The sequence below is a fragment of the Halichoerus grypus genome, chromosome 5 (genome assembly GCF_964656455.1).
Source record: "Halichoerus grypus chromosome 5, mHalGry1.hap1.1, whole genome shotgun sequence".
NCBI classification, from domain to species: Eukaryota; Metazoa; Chordata; class Mammalia; order Carnivora; family Phocidae; genus Halichoerus; species Halichoerus grypus.
This window is the reverse complement of record NC_135716.1, coordinates 145,488,364-145,514,746: the sequence shown is the minus strand read 5'-3', so window position 1 is coordinate 145,514,746 and position 26,383 is coordinate 145,488,364. Positions and strand designations below refer to the sequence as shown.

Below are 26,383 nucleotides of genomic sequence, written 5' to 3'. Positions count from 1 at the left end.
AGCACACAGCACACTCTTTTCATGGATGGAGTCAAGAAGGAACTTTGACATTCTCCGGTGGCTGGGGTTCCAAGGCTAGCCCATCCCAGGTTGCCCCCTTTCGTCCAGGCCTGCAATTCAGGAGGCTACTACCAGGAACTGAGTAGGGCCAGGGCAGGGATGGCAAGTTCCAAGCCTCAACTGCAGCGAATCAAGCCTCCCAAGTGATACCAAAAGAAAGTCCATTTAAAGCCAGGCCCAGGAACTGACCTGGAGCTCCAGCTCAGGCTATGTCCAAAATCGTCCATGTAGGGGCCTATGGCCCAGGCTTCACTGTGGGCTGGCTGTGAGATCCCGGGGCTCTGAATGGGCTCTTGGGGGCCCTCTGCCTCTCAGCTCCAGTCCTTTCCCTTCCCATCTTGGGAACCTCTGCTCCCACGGGCAGCCCCAACCATCCATCCACCATGTCCCTCACCACCATCCCTCCCCAGCTTGGTCAGGAAGGCACCGGAGGGGACTTCTGGGGATAGAGCCTGGCTCAGTGCTGCTCATGCTTTGCTCCACTCACCACTCTCCTGAGCACCTCTTCACCTGCCATCTTGAACCAATTTGGGGGCCTGACAGCTAGGAAGGCCTAGAATCCTGATAAATTCTGTTCTCTCTCCCTCAGCCTTGCTGACCTCGTGCTTCTATATCCCCACTGCCCATCATATTACCCTGGGTCTGCTAAAGGAGCCTGCCAGCTAAGCTCCTGAGGGTTTCCTGTGAAGAGAGCTGGGCCTTCCTGATGAGAGACAAGCTCTTGGGACTTTCCTATTGTTAGACAACAAAAATTTGATGTCACCCTGGCGAGCTCCTCTCTCTCCTCACCCCTCTGTTCTGGACTCCTCTGTCCTAACACTCCTTGAATCTGCCCCGTTTTCCCCTGCCTTTGCCCACCTTCCCTTGTCCAGGCCCGTGCAGACAGACGCAGGGTGGGCTAGGCGTGCTGAGCATGTGGACAGACAGCGATGGCAATGAGGATGTCACTGTGTCATGAGGGGTGGCGGGGGGGGACGCCGTGGAGCCTGCTGGCCTCTCCCCAGAATGCACATTGGAGGCTATAAATCAGCGTCATGAATCATCAGCCACGAGTGCTTGACTTCCGGCCCTAACATCTGTTCCTAACTGCGCCTCAGGCATTTGCCGTGTGGCCAGCTGACGCGCAGAGAGGTCCAGAACTTCTGGGTCTGCCTGGCTGGTCCTGGTCTCCCCGCGGTGCTGGAAGCAGCCTGAGGACAGGGACCAGCACGGGGCCAGGTACACAGCAGGTGCCAGGATGCTGAGGTGCAGCACCAAGGGCAGGGAGGCGGCGGACTATGGGGTTAAGGGCACGGCCTGTGCCCACACAGCCCAGGTTCAAGTCTGGCCTCTGCCATTTACTGGCTGTGGAGCCTCAGCAAAACGGTGCTTAACCTCTCGAGGACTCCGTTTCCTCATCTGGAAAAGGAAGAGCATAGTGGCGTGTACTTTCTGAGGCTGCCGTGAGGATTCTGTTGACACGTACACGTACAGCCCCCAGAACGGCTCAGGGCACACATTCGGTAACAGCTGGCCGTGCGTTACTACAAGAGGAGTGAGTCAACACTCTTCTCATTCACTGCGAGCAACAACAACAATAAGGATAAAATTATCTGCCACGCTGGGTTTATAGAAGCGATCACGTCGCAATCACATCTGTTGTCACAGCAGGTCTGGGGGAGAAACCGAGGTTTGAGGCAGGGAAGACACCACTCGCTCGCTGTCAGAGCAGGCCTGGACAGGCGTGGTGTTACCCTAACGCCCCTCCCACCCCTGAGGCTGCCTCAGTGACTCGGCTTCTCATCCGCAGCATGGGCTCATGGGGACTGAATGAGAGGGTGTTCGTTTAGTGACCAGCCCATTCAGGTGCTCAAGAGATGGCTATTGTGCGCCTGGCCCTTCTCCCTGGGATAGGCCCTGGCCTCGTGTCTGCGAGAACAGACTTCCAGCCTGGATCTGCTGCTGACTTCTCCACATGACCTTGGGTCAGTCCTCCTCCTGCCCAATTCTGAGTCCTCCCAGGGTAAAAATGATGGGGCTGCAGGGCCCTCTGCCCCAGGGCAGCCGCTGCTAATCAGTCACAGGCCTCTTCCCTGCTGGGCCTTGGAATCCTCAACACAGCCCTTGTCCCTAGGGTCTCTTCTTGCCTGCTATTTTAGCAACTCTGACCTGGTGAGAAGCAGCCCATGAAGAGGGTGTGATGCCTGCTCCATAGACCCATCCTCCTGGGGCGTCCTTGCCCTGGTGGACCTTTGTGAGCACAGATCCCTGTGAAGGGCGTCCCAGAGAAAGCATAAACGCCTTCCCTTCCTGAGGCTGTTTGGTAAGGGCTTTGACATAGTTTTAAATCTGCTGCTACTTCAACACTGAGGGGAAAGCATTAAAAATTAGAAAACAAAAAAATGTTTAAAATAGTTAAGAGTAATTCAAGAAATCCCAGAGGGTGGGAAGAGCTTTCTGCTCTAGTACTGCGGTTTCTTTGGGGGGAGTGGAGGGCAGAGCACCAGTCTTGTCAGCGGGAATCCCCCCTCAGGCCACACCGCCAGCCACTCAGCGAGGGCTTCCTGCTGGGGCCCGAGACCCGCGCAGCTGCCAGGGAGGACAGGCAGGCTACCTCAGTCGGACCAGAGGCTCTGCGTGTCCGGCTGGACGGGCCTGCAGCATCCCAGGGGCCGAGGGGCTCCATGTCTGGGCCGCAGAGTTTAAGAAGCTGGAAGGATTATGACCAAGTGGCCCACCCTCTCCGAGCCTCGGTTTTCTCCTCTGAAGCTGGTTCTTGTGGTTTGGAGCCCTGGTGGGGCACACGCGACTCCAGCTTGAGGCCTGGGCCTGAACCCTGATGTGGGGCCTGAAGGAAGTGCAGGAGCCACCACAGTAAAGGGTCGGGGTGAGGAGGCCAGCAAGGCGTATACAGTGCCTTGGAGATGAGAGGGAGCACGAGATGTTCAGGGAACTGGGTTTGATGTGCCAAGGTTGGGGTGCGCCTGGCCCCGTGAGGCCTCGAAGGCCAGGCTGAAAGCCCGGGCTTCCTCCTGTGGGCAATGGAGCCACAGAAGAGGGTGAAGGAATGTATGCCAGAGGTGTGGGTGCCCACGTGGCCCCTGGGAGCCCACAGAGCATCGCCGTCTTCCTGCAGGGCCGTGCCCCTGGCCCTGCCTCCCTGCACGCATACCTGGGAGAAGCTCCTGGCCCAGGGTGCGGCCCCCCTTCCTGTCGCTGGCGGCCAGCTGTGTGGACCCATGGAGCTGCTGCAGGGCCAAACACTCGGTCAGGACGTCGGCCTCGGGCTCAGGGCCTGCGTGCAGCTGAGGAGCAAGCAGAGGGAGAGAGGGTGTCTGTGCGAGACCACCTGCCCGCCGGCAACCCTCGGTTTAGGGGACAGGGCAGGAAGGATGGTGGCTCCAGAGTAAGACCCTTCACCTCACTGCACCTCAGCTTCCCCATCTGTAAAATGGAGCTAGTTGTATACACTGGGTTAGTTCAGGGCTGAGAGGCCGACGCTAACGTAAGAGTGAACAGGCAAAGATTTTAACAGGGGAAGTGTGTGCATGAGAGAAAACCAGAGCTGGGCAGGCTGGGAGAGCCGTGGGCTGAGTTACAAGTCTGACCCAGAGTGAAGGAGGGAGGGAAGGAAGTTGGTGGAAGCATCCTAGACTAGGAGTCCTCAGGGAGCTGTGCTGTGTTGGAAGTCAGGGGGTCCCGTGTCTCCTGGGCAGGGGTCTTGCCTCAGTGTCCCCGCAGGGCCTGCCACACTCAGTTCTTGGCTGGAGTAGCCTACAGGAGGCGCAGGGGCCAGATGGGCGGCCAAGTACAGCAACTGGGGCCTCCCCCAAGCAGCCACTGTGTGGCCCATTCTCGTGGCTGCCACAGTGAACTCATGTGGGTAAAGTAACATACAGTGGGTACACAGGAAGTGTCTTTCCTTCCTCCCCTCTTTCCCCCACTCCTTCTTTCTTCCTGACACAGGCATAGTGGAAACAGTCTAGGGCTAGAGACAGAAGACCTGGGTTCAAATTCCAACCCATCTCTTCTCACTCCCTGTGTGACACTGGACAAGTAACTCAACCTCTCTGGCTCGGCCCTGCCGGTAATGAGCAACGACAACCGCCCCCCACCCCAGGCTGCTGTGTGGAGTACGGAGAGGACAGGTACAAAGGAGCTTGCTGAAGGTACCAGTGACCCCAGCTGGCCGAGTCCCGCGTGGTCATGTGACAGTGGGCACGCCGGATCTATATATGGACTTGAGGCCATTGGCTGGCAAATCTTTGGCCAATAACCCTCAGCTGTCTTAAAGGCAGACTTGAGCTCCATATCCCCAAAATTCTTCACCTCCCCAGATAGGCCAGATGGAGACAGGGCATGGCTGGTTGAGGCCCTTGGGACATGGGGCGATGAGGCAGGCCTGCACCTGGATGGGGAGGGCCCCCTCTCCCAGGGAAATCCCAAAGCCTGACTATCAGAGCACCAAAGATTGACTTGTCCAGACTCTCATTTTACCTAGGACAAAACCGGCCCAGAGAAGGCGAGAGCCTTGTTCCATGTTACACAGCAGCTGAGAGTCAGTGCCCAGGCTTTTCCCACCCTCCCAGGCCAGAGGGCTGGCACCCAGGCTTGGGGATGGCACGCCCAGCCTCCCGACGGACCCTCAGCTCCCTGCCCCAGCAGCTGCTTTCCATGTAAATTCAGTTTCTGGCAAAAGAGGGTCAAGGCATGTTCTTGCAGACCGCAATGTCAATCGGATTAGGAGCAGCAGGAGAGGAGAATTAAGGAAGAAAAGCATTTCTAATTCTCTCTGAAACGTAGCAGGGCTGCCAAGGAGCTGTCATAATACAAGGGTCGCTTTACCCAGAAAGATACATCATCCCCGATGGCTCCTAATGGATGCTTATGGTTGGGAAGTTTGCAGATCTGCGGCCTCAGGTCCCTGGGGCTCAGTGCGAGCCAAGCACGGGGCCTGGGAAAACCAGGGCAGGATTCTGGTCCTCGGGCACCAGTCTGCTCGGGATAGAAGCCTCCTTGGCATGGAGCCTGGGCCATTCCCCATCCTGCTCAGGCCTTTCAACCTGAGAGCAGAGGAGAGAGCTCAGGCCCTGGGGCAGGCTGGTCTGGGGTGGGACCCTGGCTCTGTCACTCCTGTGCTGCATGACTCTGCACTGGGTTCAGCTCGTCCCTCCCTCGTCGGAGAGAGGACAGATGGGGTGTTTTCACTGGCCAGCTCAGGTGCACGCTTTGACCGTGTCCCTTTTCTGCTCTACTGCTCCCAGGGGCTCCCTACTGCCTGCAGGATGAAGACTGAAGCCTCAAGCCTGGCTGCCCCCCACCCCAAGGCTTGCTTGGCCCAGGCCCAGCTCTGGGCACCCCCAGCCCACGCAACTGAAGCAGGCCACTTTCTCCAGCCTCTCTGCCTTTCTCTGCTTTACTTACAGCTCTAGCCACAGTTCTTGAAACAGTGCTTGGAAAACAGTAGGTACTGCGTAAGTCTTACAGAGCAAGTTAAGAAGCTCTCCCTGCTCTACCCTCCATGGTCACACTATTCTCCCTGGACTGGCCCGGGTGTTTCTCTTCATCCCCACCCCCACCCTCCCTTGCACTCAAGTACCTGTCTCCCATGGCCCTGGTGCTCTTCTGGAGATGTGGGTTGAGCCCAGAGGTAGGCTGGGCCCCGAGTAGCAGTCCCATCCCCCCACTGCACTGGGTCCCTCTGCGGTGCCCACATTCCTTGTCCAAAACAGCTCACTGCTTTCTCCTGCAAGCCTGCTTCTTTCCTAGATCCTCGGTCCTTGTCAAGGGGGCTGCCACCATCCTGCCCCCCAGAGTCCACCTCTGTGGCTCCTCTGGCACCCCCCTTCCCCCGCCTCGGCCAGCCCCCACTACCTCTCCTGCTCCTCAGCAGTGGCCTCCCTGCCTCAGGATTCCCTCCAACCAGCCCAACCCATTCTCCACACAGCCTCAAGTGCCATCTTTCAAGATGACATTCTCTGCTTAAGACCCCCCCTCCCCCAATGGCACCCACCATCCTCGGGACAGCCCAGACTCCTCGGTAGAGCTTTGGGCCTGTCATGCCTGCCCCCGGCAGGGGCTGCTTGGCCTCGAGGCAGGCAGGGTGCCCGCTGTTTCAGCTTCACTCACTCCCTGGGCCACACTCTCCTGAGGGGCTTCGCCTGCCCAACGCTTACCCCTTCCAGATTTCATGACAACACGCACCAACTTCTGTTCTGGGCCTTTATTTTGGACGAAGTACTGTTCTACACCCTTGATGTGTATTTACTCACATAATCCTCATGACAATGCTCTAAAGCAAGTCCTCTGTTGCCCCCATCAGACAGCTGAGGAACATGAAGAACAAAGGGGCCCAGAGCTATGCCCAAGGCAGGCTGGTTCCAGAGCGCACACAACTGCGCTCCCACCCCGACAGGCTAAGGCCCCCTTCTCTGTGCCCCTGACTAGTCTCTGCAGACCTCTATTGTCTTTATTCTATTCTACTGAATGATCTCTTTATGTCTGTCTCTCCCTGCCAGGTTCCCACTGGAGGAGGGCACCATGGTTTTCCATTTTTGCATCCTCAATGCCTACACAGGGCCTGCCATCAAATGTTTACTAAGCGAGCCAGGGCGAGGGGGCAGATGGACGACAGAGAAGCTGGTGGGTGGTCTGTGGGTGGATAGATGTCTGGCCAACTGGAGGTGAGGAAATGAACTCGGTGGGAGGCAGGTCACGGATGATGGACAGCGGCATCCTCGGGTGTGCAGAAGGGTGAATGCAGGCAAGAGTGCGGGTACCTGGCTTGTTGCTGGACAGGTGTCTGCGAGGCCAGGGGGGGACCGGCAGAGGTGGGCCTGGAATGGAGACTGTCTTACCTTCTTATGCACCTGCTGCTCTTTGGCTGAATGGGCCTTCACGTGCTTGCGGAGGGAGCTGGGGTCCGTGTAGCGCTTGGAGCAGCCAGGGATCTGACAGGCGTAGGGCTTCTGTAACATCAGAGAGGCAGAGGCGGGGTGAGGCAGGGGCCATCTGTCAGCCCAAGGTTGCACTGTGTGACCCACAGCGGGGAGGGGGCAAGCTACAGGCTCACAGCCAGTCCCTCCCCCAGTATCCACAGGCAGGAGGGGTCGGACTCAGCCAGCGCCGCCCATGGGCCTCAGAGTGAAGGAGGGGTTTTGTCTCCATTCTACCCTCATGCTGGGACCTCAGATAAGTCGCCTCCCATCTCTGAGTCTCACGTTTCTCCCTTGCAAAATGGAGCCACCTGAATTCTAAGGACTCTCCCAGCTCTGACACTGGCCCTGAGGAAAGGACACCCTTTGGGCCCACAACTGCAGAGAAGGCACAAGTGGACAAGGAGTATGGTGAGGTGGCTGCCTTGGAGAGGAGGAGGAGGAGGGGGAAGAGAGGGGACAGCACAGGGCCAAGCTGGAGTATGGCAGGGCTCCAGGCTGGGAGTGACTAACCACACCTTGCAGTGGGTCCAGAGACCCCAGATTGCTCTCTGGTCCATAAGAAACCCAGATCCTCAGTCCGAGGATCACAGGAGGCCGGGACGGAGCCAGATCTCAGACAAAGGCCTGGGGAAACTGGAGGTCTGTGCCCTTTGTGCACCTTCCCCTTGCCGCCCCCGCCCCCCGCCATTGCTCATCTAGAGCCAATCCATACCCTTTACCGCCTCCCCTGTTCCTGTCTGGGACTCATGCTGCTCTCTGTGCCCCAATCTCCCCTCCCACCACCGCCAGAGGGCCCCTGGCCATGCTCTCACCTTTGAAAACCCCTCCATGGCTCCCTTGTGCCTTCTGACACAGCCCATCTCCCAGCACTGAAGGCCATTTGGGACTTGGGTGAGCTGAAGTTCTCACCCCTCCTCCTGTCCCTGTCCTTGTGCGCCCACCTGCCCAGCCCTTCGGGAATCTTCTTCCCACCTCCACCCCGACCCTCCCCCGGGCAGCACCAAGCACCCAGCACTGCTAGGTTTGTTCAATGTCCTTCTCTACCAGGTAGTGCATTTCCTCGGGGGATGGTCCCTTCTGATTCATCTCAGGTCCCAGGGACTGTCTCAGGGAGTAGCTCTAACTGAATTCTGAGCTCTCCCACAGGGGCTCCCGCAGGACCATGCTTGGGGTTCCAGCTGCTACTGGGGCTTGAAACCATCCATCCCTAATATACCTAATGGTTCTGATTTCTCCAGGCCCTCCGGCCTCTGGCAACTGCAGGGGACTGGAGGGTGTTTGGAGAAGGTGGCCCCTCTCAGATTCAGTGCCAGGGACAGCCATGTCCCTGTCAGACACACCCAGTGGAACTGTCCCCCCACCCCTCCCCGACCTCAAGGCAACTCTGTCCTTGCTGGCCTGAGGAGAGGCCAGTCCAACCACAGACCCAAGGACCTCGTGGGGAGGGAGAAGCAGAAAGAGATGACCATACCTTGGTGCTGCCACGGACAGTTGCCAGGTTAAAGAAACGGAGGAGAGCAAAAAGAAAGAGACAGAGAAGTGAGAGGCTTGCCTCGCTGAAAGGAAGGTGCAGGGCAGGAGGACGGAGGGCATACCTCAGAGCTGCCCCTCCCAGCCACGTGAGACACAGACGTGTAGACACACACACACCCACACACCACTTCTCCTAGGGGTCGGCTCCCACCCCAACACACGCACATACGTACACATACACATCCTCTCTCGTGGGCCCCGGCCTGTCCTGCCCCAGGCCCTGTCCCTCGGGGATGCTGATACAAATCCACACACTCTTGCCAAAAAGCAAACAAACAGAGCTCCGAGCGTGCAGGCACACTCGACGGGAAAGGGCGCAAGGCCCAGCTCTGTGTTTGTTTTTCCAGGGCCCGACGTGTGCAGAACATTCCTCCGGCCCTGCTCCCCTGTGAGCCCTCAGGAAACCCTGGGACTGTACCAGGCAGGAGTCACTGCCCCGGCTCCGGAGCCTCAGTAACAAGGACGCTGGGCCACGGCCCACACGGCCCCCCAGGTCTCCACTGGGCAGCCCGTCCAGCCTCACACCCACCGTGGGAGAAGCACAGAGGAGGAAGGAGAGGCTGACGCTTTGCCCAAGGTCTCACAGCAAGAGCGTGTCAGTGACATTCTGTGAGGAGGTCTCCCCTGGCCTGGGCGCAGGAGAGAGGATCACCCCCAGGGCAGGGGCAGCCAGGATTCGGAGTGCCTGGGGACACGGCAGGGTTTGGTCAGCATTCCGTCAGCGAGTCAGAGGAGGGAAAGGAGGGACTCGCAGTTGCCGTGTGGACCGCGTGTCAGGCCTGTACTTGCATCGTTTGAGTTGATTTCCGCATGGCTCCCCCATGACGTAGGTGTTGGAGGCAACTGAGGCCCAGAGAGGCTAGGTGACATTCCTTGGCGCTCTGGGCCCAGGTGGAGCGCCAGAGTTAAAACCTGGCTGGCTCTCTCTAGTCTGTTCTGCCACCTTCTTGCCCATGGGGAGAATCCCACATTCTCTGGCGCCAGAGGGGAGCTGGGAACATGACCGGGTCCCTTCTGGAAAACAAGGCCCAGCCCACACGGGCTGACCCGCTGGCTTCTGGGCCGTGGGTGCTGGGAAGGCAACCTAGCTGTGTAGGATCGCCAGGGCTGTTTTTGTGTGGATGGGCACGAGTGGGGGCTGGGCTTGGTGGCTGTACCTGCAGGGGGCTTCACCAGGACCTTCGGGGAGATGAAGGCCTGACATAACCCTGTGGGCTCATTTTGGGCCTGACCTGACCTAGGCCTCACAGCTCTGTTCACATACCAAGTGGGGGCCAGAGGCCTGTTGCTTTGGGGCTGGGTCCAGGAAATGCAGCAAGGAGGGAGGGAAGAAGGGGGCAAGTCAGAGTAGGTGACCCTGGAAGGCCTGGAGGGACACTGCTCAGGCTGGGGGTTGGGTGTGCAGAGGGCCTGGTGCTGTTGGTGCTGTCCTGTGGTCTCTGGGAGACATAACTAGGGGGCTTGGGCACACACTGTGCCCCTCAGGGCCCGGGTAGGGGCCAAGGGCCCCAAAGCCTGGGCTTGTGAGAACGTAATGAAGGCAGGAGTCGGTGAGAATGCCTCCTCACTTCGTGTCCCCAACACAGCCTGTGACAGTGAAGCCTGAGGGGGGAGGGGTGGAGAGAAGGGTTGGGTTCAGCTGGGAACAGGGCTCTTCCTTCCCACCCTGTCCCCTGTACTCAGCTCCACCTTTCCAGGGGGCTTATACACCGGCCACTGGACCTTGCCGCGTACCAGCTGTGCGACAGTCAGGGACGTCATCGGAGTCTCAGTTTCTTTGCAAAATGAGGATCATGGCCCTTACCTTATGGGTTGTTACCAACATTAAACTGGGGAAGAGTGTATGGGATACTGGTCGTGAAGGAAACGTATAGAACATCCTGCCGAGAGACTAACTTGCACCCACAGCGTGACTTCTCTATGTTTTCTGCCCCCTCCTCCCCCACCAGCCATCATTTTGGGTCTTGGCTTTCCCAGCTTATTCCGATCCAAGTAAAGGGCTTGGACCAGAGGGCCTCCAGCTCTGACCACTGCTGTCAGTCACCCTTGTGGACTTCTCTGTCCTCATCTGTGTGTCTGTCTCCTAGACCGGCTGAGCCACATGGCCACTCAGGTCTCCCAGCCCCCCCCCAGCAGGGTTCCCCAAACATTTGTCCAAAGGGCAGAGACAGGCAGGGGGCCCAGACATACACTCTGGATGCAGACCTGTCTCCTGCTGTACCTGGGGGGCGGGGTCCTCCCAGGCCACACGTACCCCTCACACAGGCCCTGTAAGACGGGTGTGAGGCCCAGCTCCGGGTCAGTTCCGCCACCTCCCCACTGAGCAGGCACTGAACCTCCTGGAACCCTGCTTCCCTCATCTGTCAGAAGGGTCAGCGACCCCCTGACAGGCAGGGTCAGTGGGAGACGACGTTTTAGAAAGTGCTCTGTTAACTGTTGAGGTCTGGATGCACGCGACAGAATGCTGGGACCGACACTGTGATAAAGTTGCAGGTTATCATGCCGTTAGGCCCAAACGAGGGAAAGGGGGTGGACATACAGGTATCTGGGGCCCAGATCTAGAGTCTGAGGCCCTGCTCACCTCAAGCCCTCACCCACCGTGCTTCGGGGATAAAGTACAGCCCTGGAGAGGTTCTGGCCTGTCTCCATGGGGCGGGGGGGGGGGGGGGGGGGGAAGAGCAGGGAAGGTCTGCTCTGGGGCTGCTGATGGTCTGGGCAGAAGATGCAGGATGGGGAGCCCCCTCTCTCCATGGGGATATGCCTGGACCCTGGTGCCCAGGCCAGTAGCCACAGGCAGAAGCAGTGGTTCTCAACTTCCTCTTCGCCAGGCTATTGGGCAATGTTGAGAGACATCTGTCACAACCGGGAGATGGACAATTGCTCCTATCTATTCGATGAACATCCTATAATGACAGGCCTTCCCTCTCCCCGCAGACTGTCATCCTGCCCAGCAGGTCCAGGGCTCAGGACGAAGGCAGGTTTCCGCGCGGGCCCTGGCTGCTCGCCTGCATCCCACAAGTGAGGGAGCGTGCACACCTCCCGCCCCTTCCGCCTCGGCCCCTGCCTACCGTGTCGAGGTGGGTGCGCTGGTGCTTGGCGCGGTCGCTGGAGTTGCTGAAGGCCTTCTGACAGCCCGGGTGCTGGCACAGGTACGGCTTCTCGCCCGTGTGGCTCCGCAGGTGGATCTTGAGGTTCTCCAGCCGCGAGAAGGCCTTGCTGCAGCCCTCAAACTGCGGGAGAGGCTGGTGAGGGGTGCTCGGCAGCCCCCGGAGGACCCACCACTCAGCCTGGAAACGGCCCCAGCATCCTCTGCCCCCCGGTCCTGCCCGGGCCTCCAGGGGCCCCACTTCAGCTCCCCATGAAGTGATCGGGACCCAGACTCTCTCTGGGAAACCCTGGAGGGTCCTGAAAAAAATATTCCCCTGACTTAGAAATGGCCCCTAGGGCTAGAGAAGAAAGTGGCCTTTCCATCTCTGGATCTGGAAAGATCCCCAGTGGCATGTGGAAATGACGTGCTGCCCTGAAGGGACAGGAGAGCAGGTGCAGACGGCCCTATATTTGGAACCTGAGGCCTGGATGTGAGTGACGCTTTGGGCAGTGCCCTTGACCTCTCTTACTTCTTCACCTACAAACTTAAGACTGTGTGACCACCACTCAGGGCCGATAGGAGGGCTCCAGGTGGGGGGATGCTGACTGTCAAAGGGCTTTGTCCATCTGGAGCGTGCATCAGTGCCGATTGCTGTCAGAATAACCACCGATTTGTAAACTCAGGGTCTTCGATGTATCATCTGGCCGTCTGTCCGGGGCCCACCGTGTGCCAGGCCCCGTGCCGGGCGGTGGGCAGGCCACAGGTGCGACACAGACATGGCGACGCCCCTGGTCGGGGAGGGATGGACGGAGCACCCAACGCGGCGCCTCCTCCTGGGAGCCCAGGCTGCCCCGTCCCAGTCCCATAGCCCCTGCTGAGTACCCCACCCTCCGCTCTCCCCAGAACCCTCGGGCTTCTCACTCCTCCCGCGCTCCCCCTACACGACCACCTGAGGAGTCTCTGACGTAGAAACGGGCCCCCGGGGCTCTGCCTGAAGCGCCCCCCCCGACTCCCGCTCACACCCTTGCAGCAGCACGAGCCCACCAGGCCGCTGCAAGCCCCTGCTCGCCAGTCGCTCAGCCAGGGTCATCCTTTCTCTTATAACCATCCATCCAGTCTGCCCTCAGCCTTCAAAGTCCAGCTCGAATGCTGCCCCGTGGCACATTCCCGGGCCCCTCGTGTGGCCGGCTGCTCCTCTCTGCTTCTCCTCGCTGTCCGGCGGGTCCTGTGGGGCACACCATGGGCTGGGAGGAGGACCCCGCGCAGACCCAACCCTGCTCCGTCCATGCAGACGTGGGGCACGGTGGTCACCACACCACAGCCCCGAAGTGTGCGGCCTCCAAGTTCCCACCTCAGAGATAGACGCTTCGTGTGGTGATCACAGGGCGGTGACGCGGCAAAGACAGGATGCAGGCCACCTCTGACACCAAAGCCCAGGTGGTTCTGCTGTGCCCGCTGCCTTCCCAGGGCAGGTGGGCAGGGGGAGGTGACCCTTGGGGAGGAAGAGACCAGAGGAACCAGCTCCTGTGCCCAAGCCATGAGTTTCATCCCCCAGCTTAGGACAGACCTGAGGACAGGGACTTGGGGACAATGACTGGTCTGGCGTGAGCTCCCTCCACGTCCCTCCCTTGAAGGCCCGCCCACAACTGCAGGCCATGCTCTGCTGGGGCTGATCTAAGGCGGGCAGCCTGCAGTTGGGTTTTAGAGACTGTCCTGCCTCTGCTCCCAGACGAGGTGCCTTTTCCATGCATCAAAACCAGGAGGAAATCCTGTTTGGGGAGTGAAGAGGCCACAAGCTACTCCTCCGCTCTCCTGCGATGGCCCTGTGCCACGCTCACCCCAGAATGAGGTGGAGGAGCCATGGCTGGAAGGAAAGCGGGCTGCCTCTTGGCACCCAGCTGGTCCTTCGTCCCTCCTCTGGCCGCTGCCCGAAGGGAGGACATCTAAGGCAGAGGAGCAATAACTCCTCGTGCACCACGTGCTTTTCCTGACTGTGCGACAGTCCCCCAGACTCTGGAGACCCGTGTATCATCTCCTTCCCACCAGGGCCCTTATGCCTGTCTGGCCAGCCTCCATCTCAGCCGACTCGCTGACTATTTAATGCATACATTTTTCAAAAGCCCGGGATCTGCGGCTTGGTGTTCGCGCTCTTCTGCTGCAAACCTGTCACCTCCCCCATCTGCACACACCCACCGTGTCCTGCTGGAGCTGCTGGGAGTGACGACTCTGAGTGTTGTCAGGGACTCTCAGGCCCCCAGGCCTTTGCTTGAGCTGTTCCCTGGGCCTGGAATGCCTTTCCCTCCTTCACTCATTTTGCAGATGTCTACTCATCTACTCGTGGTGTTCAAGCACGGCCTCCTACGAGAAGCCTTCCCAGCCTCCACGGCCCCTCCCTGGTCACACCCTGAGCCTGTGGGTTAGAAGATTTTTTGCTGCACACCTACTGCCTTCTCGCCAGGCCTCTAGGCTGAGGGTCTGGGAGCTCCCTGAGGGCAGGGCTGGCTTCTCATTCATGGGACAAAGGCTGGGTTACAGACCTGATCCATTGCGGGTGAGAACAGAAATTCCCAGGCCTGGGGATGCATGTGCCCTTGTGAGTGCACCCTCTTCCCTGCAGGGTTCATCCAAGTACCCCAATACCTGTGCCCTAGGTCTGTGCCATGCCCATGTCCTACCCCTATGCCCCCAGAACCTCCCAGAGTGGAGTCACAGGCTAGGGTGAACAAGCAGCGGTTGAGGGTGCCCTGATGGGATGCCTACCCCCCAAGGTAGACCCAGAGGTAGCGGCAGGTGGAGAAGGGGTGCTGCCCGATCAGGACTGCTCTGGGGTGAAGACGTTGCCGGGACCACTGCCGAGCAACACCCCCAGCAGGCCAGCACCCGGACATGCCAGGGACCTTGAGGGTGTGGGCTCTGCTCACAGCTGCTGCCAAGGTGCACCAGGTCCTCCCCATCCAACCACCACACAGACAGCCAACAGAGGCAGAGCCAGGAGGATGGCATGCTCCCAGGTTCACACCTATGTGTGTTCGCTCTGCCGGGCCTGTGCTGTCCCGGGGGTCACCCCACTCGAGACTCTCCAGAGCTCATCATGCCTTCCGACATCCAGCCAACCCCCTTAGCATTCGAGGCCTTCGGGGGTCTGGTGTGGCACGACCTGGGGTTAAGGGTCCAGACTTGGAAAGCAGACAGCCCTGTGACCTTGGCAAGTCAGTGCCCCTCTCTGTGCCTCAGTTTCTTTCTCTGTAACATGAAGACAGAAACCAGCTCAGGGAGTTGGTGTGATGTGAGGGCAAGGCGAGGTGCATATTTGCACGGCACACAGGACACATTCTGTAAATGTTATCGCTATCATCATGGTGGTGACTGCTCCATCTTGCCCTCAGAAAAGACACCAGTGTAGGTCAGGTTTTTACTAACCCCAGAAGTAAAGACCAGAGGGCCCTGGTTGACAGGCTTGCCGTTGGTCTGGCCCTAAAACCCCTTCCAATGTCAATCCCACGGGGCATCACTTGGGTGCCAGAAACAGCCTCTGATGAGAGTGAGGCAGCCTTTTGGGGTGGGAATGGCCTGATGGAGCCCTATGTATTGGCTATGTGGGGGCTGGGAGGGCAGCACGGAGTGGTGCCCCCCACTGTTGTGTTGTGGGGTTAGAGATGCTGCCAGAATGGAGACATAGGTGTTGCAGCAGAAATAAAGCCAACAGGCACACCCCTGGCTTTGGGCCTTGGTTTCCCTGAGGGGGCTGCAGGATGGGCCCTAAGGCAATGCCACCGTGACCCAAAGGTGTAATGATGCTTCCATGGGGTCTGCACCCCAAGGGGGTACGCACACAGGCCTTCCTGACACTACCCCCCCAACACTCCAGTCCCTTAAGGCTCTAGGGCAGATTTTGCCCTGGACAGACCCCTTCCTCCCTGCTGTCAATGTTCAGGTGTATAACCCCGCATAGCAGACCTCCTGGGATGTCCCCCACCCTGTTGCAAGGGGGGCAAAGGGGGAATTGCTGCTACTCGTCCCAAAGGGCTAAGCCACAGTCAGAACTGCCACTGCTTATAGAAAGAACTGCCTCCTCAATCTTCAACACAAGGCAGCAGGGCCAGGCAAACTCCACAATTCTGAAAGGCATCCACATGCCCCATCCACCTACCCCTGACCTATCACACACCCTCGTCACTGCTGCTTGCACCCCATCACTTGTCCTGCCTCCGCCACCCTTCTACCTCCTCACTTCTGGGATTCAGGCTCGTCCTCTCTGTGCACACTGATTCATATCCTGCCTCACTCAGCTGCCCCTGTGTGCCTGGCAGCGTGCTGGGAGCTGGGACTTCAGGGCCAAAAAGACCACAAAAGACCCATAAGTCCAAACAAAAGAGAATGTATTCAGCCCCCAGAAGGGGCTGATCTCAGGTGGCGTCCAGCTGGGGAAGGTGGGGGGCTCACTAAAGCCTTCTCGCTCCAGGACTTGACGCCTAGGCAGGGTTTGGACAAACAGGGTAGGAAGCACCTACCAAGGGCTGGCTGCTGTGTGCGTCTCACGTGGTGTGTCACTAATCACGACAACATGCTCTGCTGAGAGCCCCGCTCTGCAGAGGAGGAGCCTGAGGCGCGGCAAGGTGACACCCTTGGCTAGTGACTGGCGGAGCTGGGATCTGATCTCGAGTCTGGCTGCTGTGCCCATCTGTCTCTCTGTGTCCCTAACCACTCTGGCCACTGCCTCAGGACCCCGATGGAAAGCACCAAAAACGGGGATGCCCTCAGCAGCTATTACGATAATTTCCAACTGGACCCACATCCTGGGTTCCATTTCTAGGCAAAGTCCAGGCCCAGCCCAGGATGTAGAGCTGAGGCCGGGAGAGGAGGATGCCCTTCCTCCTGGCCCCTCCAGAGAGGAGATGCCACCACACAAAAACGAAAAACAAGGCGGCACAGCAGAGAAGAAAGAGCTGCGGCTGATGCTCAGAGTGCAGAGTCTTGAAAGGCCCAGTTTCCACATGTGGGGCGTGTTACAAAAGAAGATTAAAATAACGGGGGAAAATACCCCGGGAACCGTGAAGCCCCAGACCATCTGGAGTTTTACAGTAACAGGCAGGGGAAAATCAGAATTAATTGAAAAAAGTCCACTGCAATCCATTACGGCTGCGTGCTGCTCACAGAACCAAGGGCAGGAGATGAAAGACCGAGGGGAGCCATCCCAGGAGCTGGGGAGGGCCCACCATTTCCCTCTGCAGGCCGAGCCCAAGGACCCTTCAGTTCTGGCTGGGGGAGGGGGAGGGCACTGGGTCAGCTGTCAGGATCCAGCAGGGCTGGGCTCACCCAGCTCAGCAACCTGCCCTCTCTGAGCCTTGCCTTCGTCTGCAGAGTGGCTAAGCGAGACCACTGAGGGAAGCACGCTGCCAGACATAGCACTGGTGCTGAGCAAGACTGTTCTCTCCCTCGGGCCCCTGGGGAAGGCGCAAGAACGCGGTTTCACATGTGAGGTGTGGGGCAATGTGCTGTAAGCCACAGACCATGCGATCGTGCAGACAGGTCTGTGCCGGCCTCCGCCACCGACAGTCACAAACTTGGGCAAATCACGTGCCCTCATGGCCCTCATTTTTTCTCCTCTCTAAAATGGGGCCACCGCTAACGATGGCGAGAAGTAAATAAAAGGGTATGCCCAGCAGAGAAACTGGCACACAGTGGGGGCCTAATAAATGTCAAGTTTCCTCCCTGTGGCAGTTGTGGCCCAAAGAGCAGAGAGGGCTGGTTTCTCATGCTCTGGCTAAGACTCTGGACACAAAGGGCAAGGAGGGGGTTTGGGGAAACAGGGCATGGGTGGGGGCAGGGGAGGAAATGCCTCCAGTTTTGGCATTTACCAGTGACTTGCTTCTAAACAAACACATTTCTGGTTTAAGGGTAAAATATATTGGGTTACAACAGTCTGGCAGGCCATTCGGGGATCAACTTCTCATTTTTGTGCAAACTTTTAACTTACTTTATAACAATGGTTTGGATGTGTGGTGCCAGATCCTTCTCCAAGATGTCAAATAATTCTGTGTTTGGCCAGCTCGAAAGGCCAGCCAGCCGGGAGCTGAGGTCCAGCCCCCCTGCCCCGTACCCTGGCAGGGGGACTCTGGCCCCGAGGTTACCGTCCTCTGAGCCCCTATGGGGTTTCCATGGGAGTCTCCTCAGAGTCTGCTTCGCCAGCCCTCAGGGGGTCCAGGCGAGAAGGGAAGGGACAGACACGGAGAGAGTCCTGGGAGGTGAGGCCGGAGGGCAGCAGCCTGGAGCCGGCTCTGGGAGCCCACGAGGGTCCGGTCTCGCTCCGGGCCTGCGGTGCTGTCTCCATCACTGAAGGAGAGGGCAGATGCGTGCAGGAGGGAGACTATGACAGAACAGCCGCTCTCACATCTACCCTGTACCCGGGACTGGGCCAAACTCTTCCTAAGCACGATCTCCTTCGTCCCATTAGGACAGTATACCAACCCCTCCCTCGTGACACAGGCAGGAAGCAAGGCCCAGGGAGTCTAGGTGTCAGATTCCAGAGCTCCTGAGGGATGGCGCCTGGGTTTGCCTCCAGTGCCCGAACTCCGTGCCCCGGGCCACACTAGTGTCTTGGGCAGCCATGAGCAAGATCCCAGGCCAGGGTGGGGGTCTCTTCACACCTGCTCAGGTTTCTGTGGCTTCATAACCATCCAGAGAGGCTGGTGGGGGTGGGAGTGGGGGGAGGCACTGCGAAGCACAGAAGGCAAAGGGAGAATGGGCCAGAGGGAACACAGCCCTCCCTTCCCCCCACCCCCCCAGAGCCAGTCAGGTTGTACCTGCCCTTGGGAGATTTCCAAGGCTGGATGAGGGCTGCAGACCCCTTGTCCCTTCCTCACCCGGACTGCACTGAAGACTCCTGGCTGGGATCTCTCCAGCAGAAAGTCTCTGGGCAAGAAGCACGTTCTTATTCCCAGCGAGCAAGGGCCAAAGGAGCTAGGCCACCCCTCCAGGGGTGTGTGGAGCCCCCAAATGAGGAGCAAAGGGGCACAGAGTCTGTTCACCGGGTACACAGGTGGGCCCCGGGGGGAGCTCCTGGTGCTGAGTGGAAGCTAGACATCCCCGGGGTGCAAGGAGCAGCTCTGCTAGGGGCCAGGGCCCGGCAGCGAGTGGACGGCACGGCTGGCTGCCACATACACGCACCAAGCCCCCAGCTGCAGACCCGGAGGCGTAGACACGCACACGCACGCACACGCACACACACGCACACACACACACACGCTGCCTGACACCTCCCCTCCCAACCAAGCCCTGCGCCAAAGACACAGAAGCCCAGGACAACACCACACAGCACCAATTTAAACACATGCTCACACCAACAGGACTCAAGTCACAGAGACAGAAGCCAACACATACGCGCTCACACCTATCCACAAGGACCCCCGAGCCCCAGACCCCGGCACAGGCTCAAACACACAAACTCCCCGGCCCCCCACACACTGACCGACAGCCCCACACACAGCACAGTGCACGCCCCATGCGCGGCCTCGTAACAGTGTGTGTGCACGGGGGGAAGACCCTCACCCGAGACAGTATCCGGAAACGGCGTGCAAGAGGTCAGTGGAGAAGGACGTGCCCTCACACCATCGCAACACCCAACCAGCCAGACTCGGGGACAGTCACACTCCCACACATCTCTCTCCACGGCTCTAGGCAGCCCTCAGGGGCCCACGGTACCCCCGATTTTCCCACGGCCGCGGCATGGACTTGGCTTTGGGGAGGGCACACATGGTCTTAGAGAACCCGAAGGCAAGGCCAAGGGCGCCTCTGGCCGCGCTGACCTCTAGCCCAGTGCTCCCTCCTCCTCCCCGGCTCAGCCACAGGCCACAGCTGCCAGCCTCCAGGCCTGTGTCTGCCTGTCTAGTCCTCGCTGTCTTCTAAGGCTTGGCTCAGGCCTCGTGTCCGCTCCTCTCCCCAGGCCTTCCCTCATCCTCCCGGGTTCTGCCCTCCTCCGAGCGCCAGGGACCGAGGGCTGCCCGGCTGCCATCATGGTGCCGATGCCAGGACTGCCCCCCCCCGACCGCTCACCCTTGGTGCAGACACCGCACATGCCTGGGACCATGCTGGCTGCCCGGCTGGCCTCCAGGAACTCGCCCCCGGGAGGGGAGGCAGGCGGGCAGAGGCGGGAGAGCCACCCGGCAGCCCACCCCATCTCCACAGCCAAGCGCCAAGCAGGAGCGCCCGGTCCCCTTCGCGGAGGAGACCCCTCTGTGGCTGGGGGCAGTGACTGCCCGAGCTGCGGCGAGACTGGCCAGTGCTGCTTCGGGAGGAGGAGGGAGACGGACCACGGTGAACAAAAGGGTCCTATCCAGCCACCAGCTTCAGCATCGCCTCCCCTCAGATAAGCTTGCCCCCCGGCCTGGGCACCATGTCTCCCCACCACCAGCAGAGTTGGGGCTCGGGTCTGGTTCCTCTTCCTCCTGGCCCCTGTGAGGCTCCGTGTTCCCACTGTAAGATGGGGTGACGCTCCTGGCCTCAGATGCCCGTTATGGACACCAGCGCGGCATGCCCCTGCTCCTGGGTACAGGATGGTGCTCAGGAAATGTCAGTCCCCCTTTTGGCTCCTCTCCCAAATTCCAAATAGAAACAGCGGGGATGGGTCCATATGTGAAAACATCGGGGTTGAAGACCCGAGGCCAGCCCTGGCTCTGTCACCGGTTGCTATGCAACCTTAGACCAGTCACTTGCTTCCCCTGGGCTTAATCACCCCAAGGCTGCCTGTCCAGGACGGGTGGGGCGAGGGGGTTGAACGTGCACCAGGGTCGTGCAGGTGGCAGCTGCGTGATACCCAGCGTCCTAGGACTGCTTTGGGAGGAAAGAGACCCCAGACATCCCCCCCATCTCCTGAAAGAAAACCTCTCGTCAGGTCACTGGGCATCATTACAAATAAATGTACAACATGCCAAGTTCCCATCTAACGTCGTGGGTGGGTGGGAGCGACCTGCCCAGCGTGCCCCTGGGATTTGGATCCGACAGGATGTCCTATGAGGTTCTGGGCCCCCACCTTGAGGGGGCAGCATTCAGAACCAGGCCTGTGAGGGGCAGGGGCAGGGTTGGACCAGACCACTGGTTATGGATAGTAGGGACCATGGAGGTTGGTTGGGGGAGGAACCCTACCAGGGAGGAGGGGAGTGACCTGTGCCCCCCGATGTTCAGGAACCAAGCCAGGCAACTTTGTCTTCATCAGGGCTGCTTGGACAGTGTAAGATGGCTCCGGAAAGCTACCAGCTCTAAATTGGGTTGGACCTGCTACCTGAGGCCCAGGGCTACCAACAGGCCGGGCTGACCTGCCTCAGCACCATCGCCACTCCTCACCCCCCAGCTAGCCACCCTGAATGGGGCCAAGTTGGCCCATGTCACATCCTCCCACCACCGATCCAACCTAGTGCCTGGATTCATGGTGGATGGAAGGAAAGGGGACAGTCTTGCACTCACACTCGAGCTGGTGAAGGAAGGTCAGTTACCATTAGAAACAAATTACACAAACAAAAAATCCAAATGAAATCCAACCCCCAGAGGGGATGAGAAGTTCAGAAGAGACACAGCAAACCTTTCTGGTGGCCAAGTGCCTCAGTGTTCAGAACACCTCTTTTCCCTGGTCCCACCGGCATCACGGCAACCCTGTGAGAGGCAGGCCTGGGACTCAGAGGCCTCCGCTGGGGTCTCTCCACAGCTGGGACTGCTGCCAGTACCCCTTCTCCTTGGCCCCAGCTGCCCCACTGTGCACAGTGACATCCAGCTAGAAGCCGGGCACCCAGTTGGTCAGCCACAGGGGAGCCCCCTGGGCCAGGTATCCAGGGCAAGTCCCTTTCCCTGCTGGGCCTCAGTTCTCATCTGTCAAATGGGTGGAATAGCATTATGCCTCTACTCAGGTGCCTCAGGGAGGAGATAACTTAACAGAAAGCAGAGCAGACAGGAATGAGCTTCTGGCTTTCGGGTTTCAACATCTCAGGCCCCAGGGCCAAATGGAAAGATCTCTGGAGACAGAGATGACTCATGCACAGCTAATATTTCAAACGATCTTTCTGCCATAAACCCATCTAAAAGTGCCCAACACAGGGCCTGGCACAGAGTGGGCTTTCGTAAATATCTGTTAATGAATGAAAGAAGCCAAGTAACAAACAACTGAGCCTTGAGGGAAATGCGGGGCAGGGCGGGGAGACCCCAGATTAGTAGAGGCCAGGAGAGGTTTTGTCAGGAGAAAGAGCAAAGCTTCCTGTGTCCCCACTCCTGAGACAGCGCTCCCGGGACACTGGAGGAGAAGCAAGACATGTGTAGATGGTTGCGGTCCCTCAAAGTGGGGAGGCTCTGAGTTTTGCCCTTTCACCCCTGGGGCCACGCTCTGGGGGTGCCATCAGCACCCCCAGCTAAGCTTGTGTGACCTGAAGCAGGGCTCTTCCCAGGCGGGGCCCAGGCCCCCTACGGGCAGGGCTCCGGATGTCTCAGGAGGTACCAAGCGCAGCACCATGGGGGAGACGGAGTCTGAGCTGACCCTGAGGCAGCCTTTCGGAGGGATGGGACACAGGCAGACTCTGGCCAAAGATGGGGCGGGACGCTGGAAGGCTCGGCAGGTGCCAGCTCGAGAAAAGCCTTGAGGACCCTTTGGTTCAGTGTAAGCCCCCCACCCGGGAACTTAGACACAACCAAGAGAAAAGACGGCAGTACTCTTGGATTGGCAGCATGCGGATGCTCAGACTGGGAAGGGAGTTCATGGCAAATGGCCACACTGCATTTCTTTCTCCCTCACTGGAGTGTGTGGACTTCACGTTGGAACCGGACATAAATAAGTCAGCCGTGCACCCTTTCTGTGCACTGCCTTCTTTGACCTGCTGGCCACCCTGGACACGAGGTGCCACATGATCGTCTTTCACTGAGAAGGAGACAGAGGGTCCCAGAGAGCCTGGGCTCAGGGCGCCCACGGAGTCAAGGGACTGAAGGCACGGGTGGCTGATGCCAAAGCCCTTGGCCCTGTTCTTACACTGCATTCAACAAAAAGCAGATTGGTTGGGAAACACTAGGCCGTGGGAAAGAAAGGACAAAAAGCAAAGAATTCAATGTTTCACGTCGCCAGGACAGAACAATACTAGCAGTAACAGCCACCACACTGTCTTTCAGCTTCCCCGAGATCGTTTATTTCCCTTGAAACCCCAATTCCCGCACTCTTCAGCCCAGCATAGGCTGGAAACTCTGGAAGAGTCTGGGGGAGGTGTCCCAGCCCTCATCTGTGCCTGGGATGCCCCGGGGGTCTGAAGGGGACGGGCGGGCTGTCCGGCTCTTGGGGGAGCCTTCTGTCCCTCAGACAAGGGGAAGGCCTCTGTGGTCACCACACGAAAGAAGACCAAGGAAACTGAAAAAAAGTGTAACTGTGTGATAAAACAGGAAGGGGTCCTTAAGCAGAAACGCGCCGCAAGGCACTTGGCCAAGAACCAAGGGGGTGGCAGGAGGGGCGTTCCGGGGAGCAGGGCCCCTCCCAGAAGCCTGGCCCTGCAGAGTTGAGCCCAACTCAGGGGGACGCCTGGAACTCATTAGCATTATGTCAGGAATAATGTAAAATTAAAACATTTAGCTTTGGCTTCTAAAATGAAGGAGGACAAAAAGAGAAGGATGCCATTGTGCTGAGCTGCGCAGCTATGACTTGGGCACCAATAATTTACAGAATATAAATCTCTGCCTTGCACTTGGGCCCAGCCCAACGACTGAGGGCTGATGAGCCTGCAGCTCTGTCCTGGGGCAATCAAGTTGGGAGCCTGGGAGGGGCAGGGGGCCCAGGGCTCAGGTGAGGCCTTCCAACTGCTCGCTCCCCCCGGAAGGGCCAGGTACGCAGCCTCTCTCCTCACCGGCCCCTCCCTCCCTCTACCCTGGCCACTGCCCCCAAATCCATCACCTACCCTGCAGTCAGACAGAGTCCTAGATGGCAAGCCTGTCCATGCCACTGCTCAAAACCCAGTGATTGCTCCCTGCTGCCTTTAGCATATGACCCAAGGCCTTCAGGCCTGGTGTTTCTAGACTCCCAACATCTGAATGTGCAGGCCTTCCAGCTGTGACTGGCTCCCCAAGCTCCTGTTTCCTCTCTAGGCTCCAGTTACACTGACTACTTGGGCTTTCGGAACTTCCCATACTTTCGGAGCTTTTGCATATGCTGTTCCCTTAGCCTGGAATTCCCTCAGGCATCAGGGCTAAGCTCCAGCAGTGGCTCCCCTGCAGAAGCTCTGGGCTTTGGGGCAGGTCCTGGGCCAGATTCCTTTCTGGGTCCACTCTGGCCCTCAGGTAAAGGCAGGGTGGCTGGGCCAGGCTGTGTAGGAACCCAAGACTCCATGTTAGGACTGGCTGGCCTTTGGAGGCCCTTGTGTTACAGACTGGGACATCGAGGCAGACCAGAGAGGGCAGGGCTGACAAGGTTTCCCTGGCCCCCTGCCCCAGCTCTGGTCCCCTTGGATTCTTAGGCAGACTCTTTCTGCTCCTACATGCTCATTCTGGGGTACAGCGTGCTCTGGAATCACCCAGGCCTGAGTTCAAGTCATAACTCCCCTCCAACTCCGTGATTGGCAGAAACCCTCCAAGCTCTCTGGGATTCAGCATTTGTCGGCATTATAGGGATGTAATGATAGTATAGGGCGCCCCCCTCCCAGGGCTATGCAGAGGCAGGATCAGACACTGCCGAAGACTGACCATCACCACCTGCGACCCCCCATGCAGATGGAGAAACTGAAGTCCGAGGCGACGGAGGATGGGGAGTCAGTGGCAGAATAGAGTCAGAGGCTCCCCACTCTGGGAAGGCAGTCTGAGCACAGTTCACAGAGCCTGACTTGTCCGGTGACACAAGACAGATGCTCATTCAGTCATTCACTAGCCATCCGTTCGTTCCTCACTCACTCATTCGCTCAGCTAAATGCACATAACCAGATGTCCCAGACACAATGTAGTGAAAAGAACAAGTTACAAACAGTAAATATAGTATGATTCCATTCCAGTAAAGAATATAATTATTGTATATACAGAGAAAAGTCTGGAAAAATACTCTAAAATGGTAAACAGTGGGTATTACTGAGTGGTGTAGTTAGGAGTAACTTTTCCTTTTTTCTTTGTACTTCACTGTCTACTTTCTATTTCTTTTTTTTTTTTTAAGATTTTATTTATTTGAGAGAGAGAGAGAGAGCACAAGCAGGGGAAGTGGCAGGCAGAGGGAGAAGCAGGCTTCCGGCTGAGCAGGGAGCCCAATGCAGGGCTCGATCCCAGGACCCTGGGATCATGACCTGAGCCGAAGGCAGCCACTTAACTGATTGAGCCATCCAGGCGCCCCTACTTTCTATTTCTTGATATGTCACATTTTTTTACTTTATATTTTATACCGCTGTGTTTTGCTGAAGTTTAAAAAAAAACCACGGTGGGCAGTGTGGTCCTTTCCCAGATAGACTGAGGTTGCAGAACTAGATTTCCGCTCAGTTCCACATGTGGCTTTGGGTGAGTTGTCCTGGGGAACAGGACTTGAGGATGCTCCCATCCTCAATGTGGAGCCGGAGATCTGAGTCAGGTCTGGACATGACATTTGCTCTTGTCCTCTGTGACGTGGGTAAAGGACTTCCCTCTGAACTCAGTTTCCGTCCACATAAATATATGGGGACCACAAGATGACCTCTAGAGGGGATCTGAGGATCAAGGAAGGCATGGATGTGACCAACTTTCAAAACGACTGGGGATGAAGCCCATGACAACGATAGCTGCGTGCCTGCCTCAGGAAACCCAAGGCCCACCCCGTCGGATGCCCCCCGCCCCCCTGACGGGCACAGATGCCTCCTCACAGGGTGATATCACCGAGCTGTCCCACATGTGGTGGCCAGTGACGACCGAAGAGTCTCTGGAGACGGAGTGGCCAGTTTAATTAAATAGTGGTGACAGACGGCCTCACTCCTAGGGCAGAGGACACACAGGCAAATCCGAGCCACAAGCGTGGACGGGGGAGGGCAAGGCTGCAGCTCACTTCCCAGCAGCAACCAAGAGCACAGAGCACCAGGGAAGCGTGACTGCTCCCACACCCATCTCTACCGCCTCAGCTGAACGTCTGAGGACATTCTGAGCCAGCTGGATGGGGTGTGGGTTTGGGCTCAGGCAGACCAAGGTTCCAGTCCCAGTTCTGCTGTGTACTGCTTGTGTCCTTAGGCATGTTACTTCGACTCACTGGTCCAGAATTGTTTTCTGAAAAGAGTTAACACGCCTTCCTGGCGGGTTTATTATAAGGGCCAAATGAGATAAAAGAGGGCAGGACCCGCCATCTCTGGGGTCAGGACAGGGCTCCACCCAGCAATACAACATGCCAGTGATGGGTGTCACACTCCAGGAAGCCGGTGCCTCTGCTCCCGTCACTTTCTACCCAGAGTGCCCTTCTCCCATCCCTTTACCTGGCAAAACCTTGCTCATCCTCCAATCTTCAGCTCATATGCCGCCTCTTCCAGGGAGCCTTCCTCAATTCCCCTCACTATTAAGGCTAGGCTCCTCTGGGGTCCCACAGTCCTGTCCTTCCCTCATCATAGCCCCTAGGACTCGGGATTTTAACTCTTGGCTTCTGTGTCTTTTCCTCCCACCAGCTGGGGGTGTGAGTCAGACAGGGAATGATGCTGGTCCCGCTGACCGGCCCTCTCACTCCACAGCCCAGCAACGGCCAGGACACACAGCATGGACTCAGGGCACGTTTGCTGACTGGAACAATGTGCTCAGTCGGGGTTAGTCACCCTTGCTTATTCCCATCCTTGGGTAAGAAGGAAGG

The 26,383-nt window shown here is 58.3% G+C and overlaps 1 protein-coding gene across 4 annotated transcripts in view; it reads right to left on the bottom strand.

Moving 5' to 3' along the window:
* The window catches only part of GLIS1 (GLIS family zinc finger 1), a 221,123-nt gene that overhangs the window by 10,064 nt on the left and 184,676 nt on the right, over window positions 1-26,383 (bottom strand). For 3 of the 4 annotated variants that reach the window (XR_013448186.1, XM_078073123.1, XM_036075235.2), the window contains exons 5-7: window positions 11,579-11,740; window positions 6,897-7,007; window positions 3,212-3,344 (exon numbers count right to left, since the gene is read on the bottom strand). Coding sequence is in view for 3 of the 4 variants with exons in the window: in XM_078073123.1 (XP_077929249.1) it covers window positions 3,212-3,344; window positions 6,897-7,007; window positions 11,579-11,740 (406 nt within the window). In the remaining variant the exon portion in view is untranslated. The remainder of the gene's footprint in view (window positions 1-3,211; window positions 3,345-6,896; window positions 7,008-11,578; window positions 11,741-26,383) is intronic. The other variant, XM_078073124.1, reaches the window with a different exon arrangement.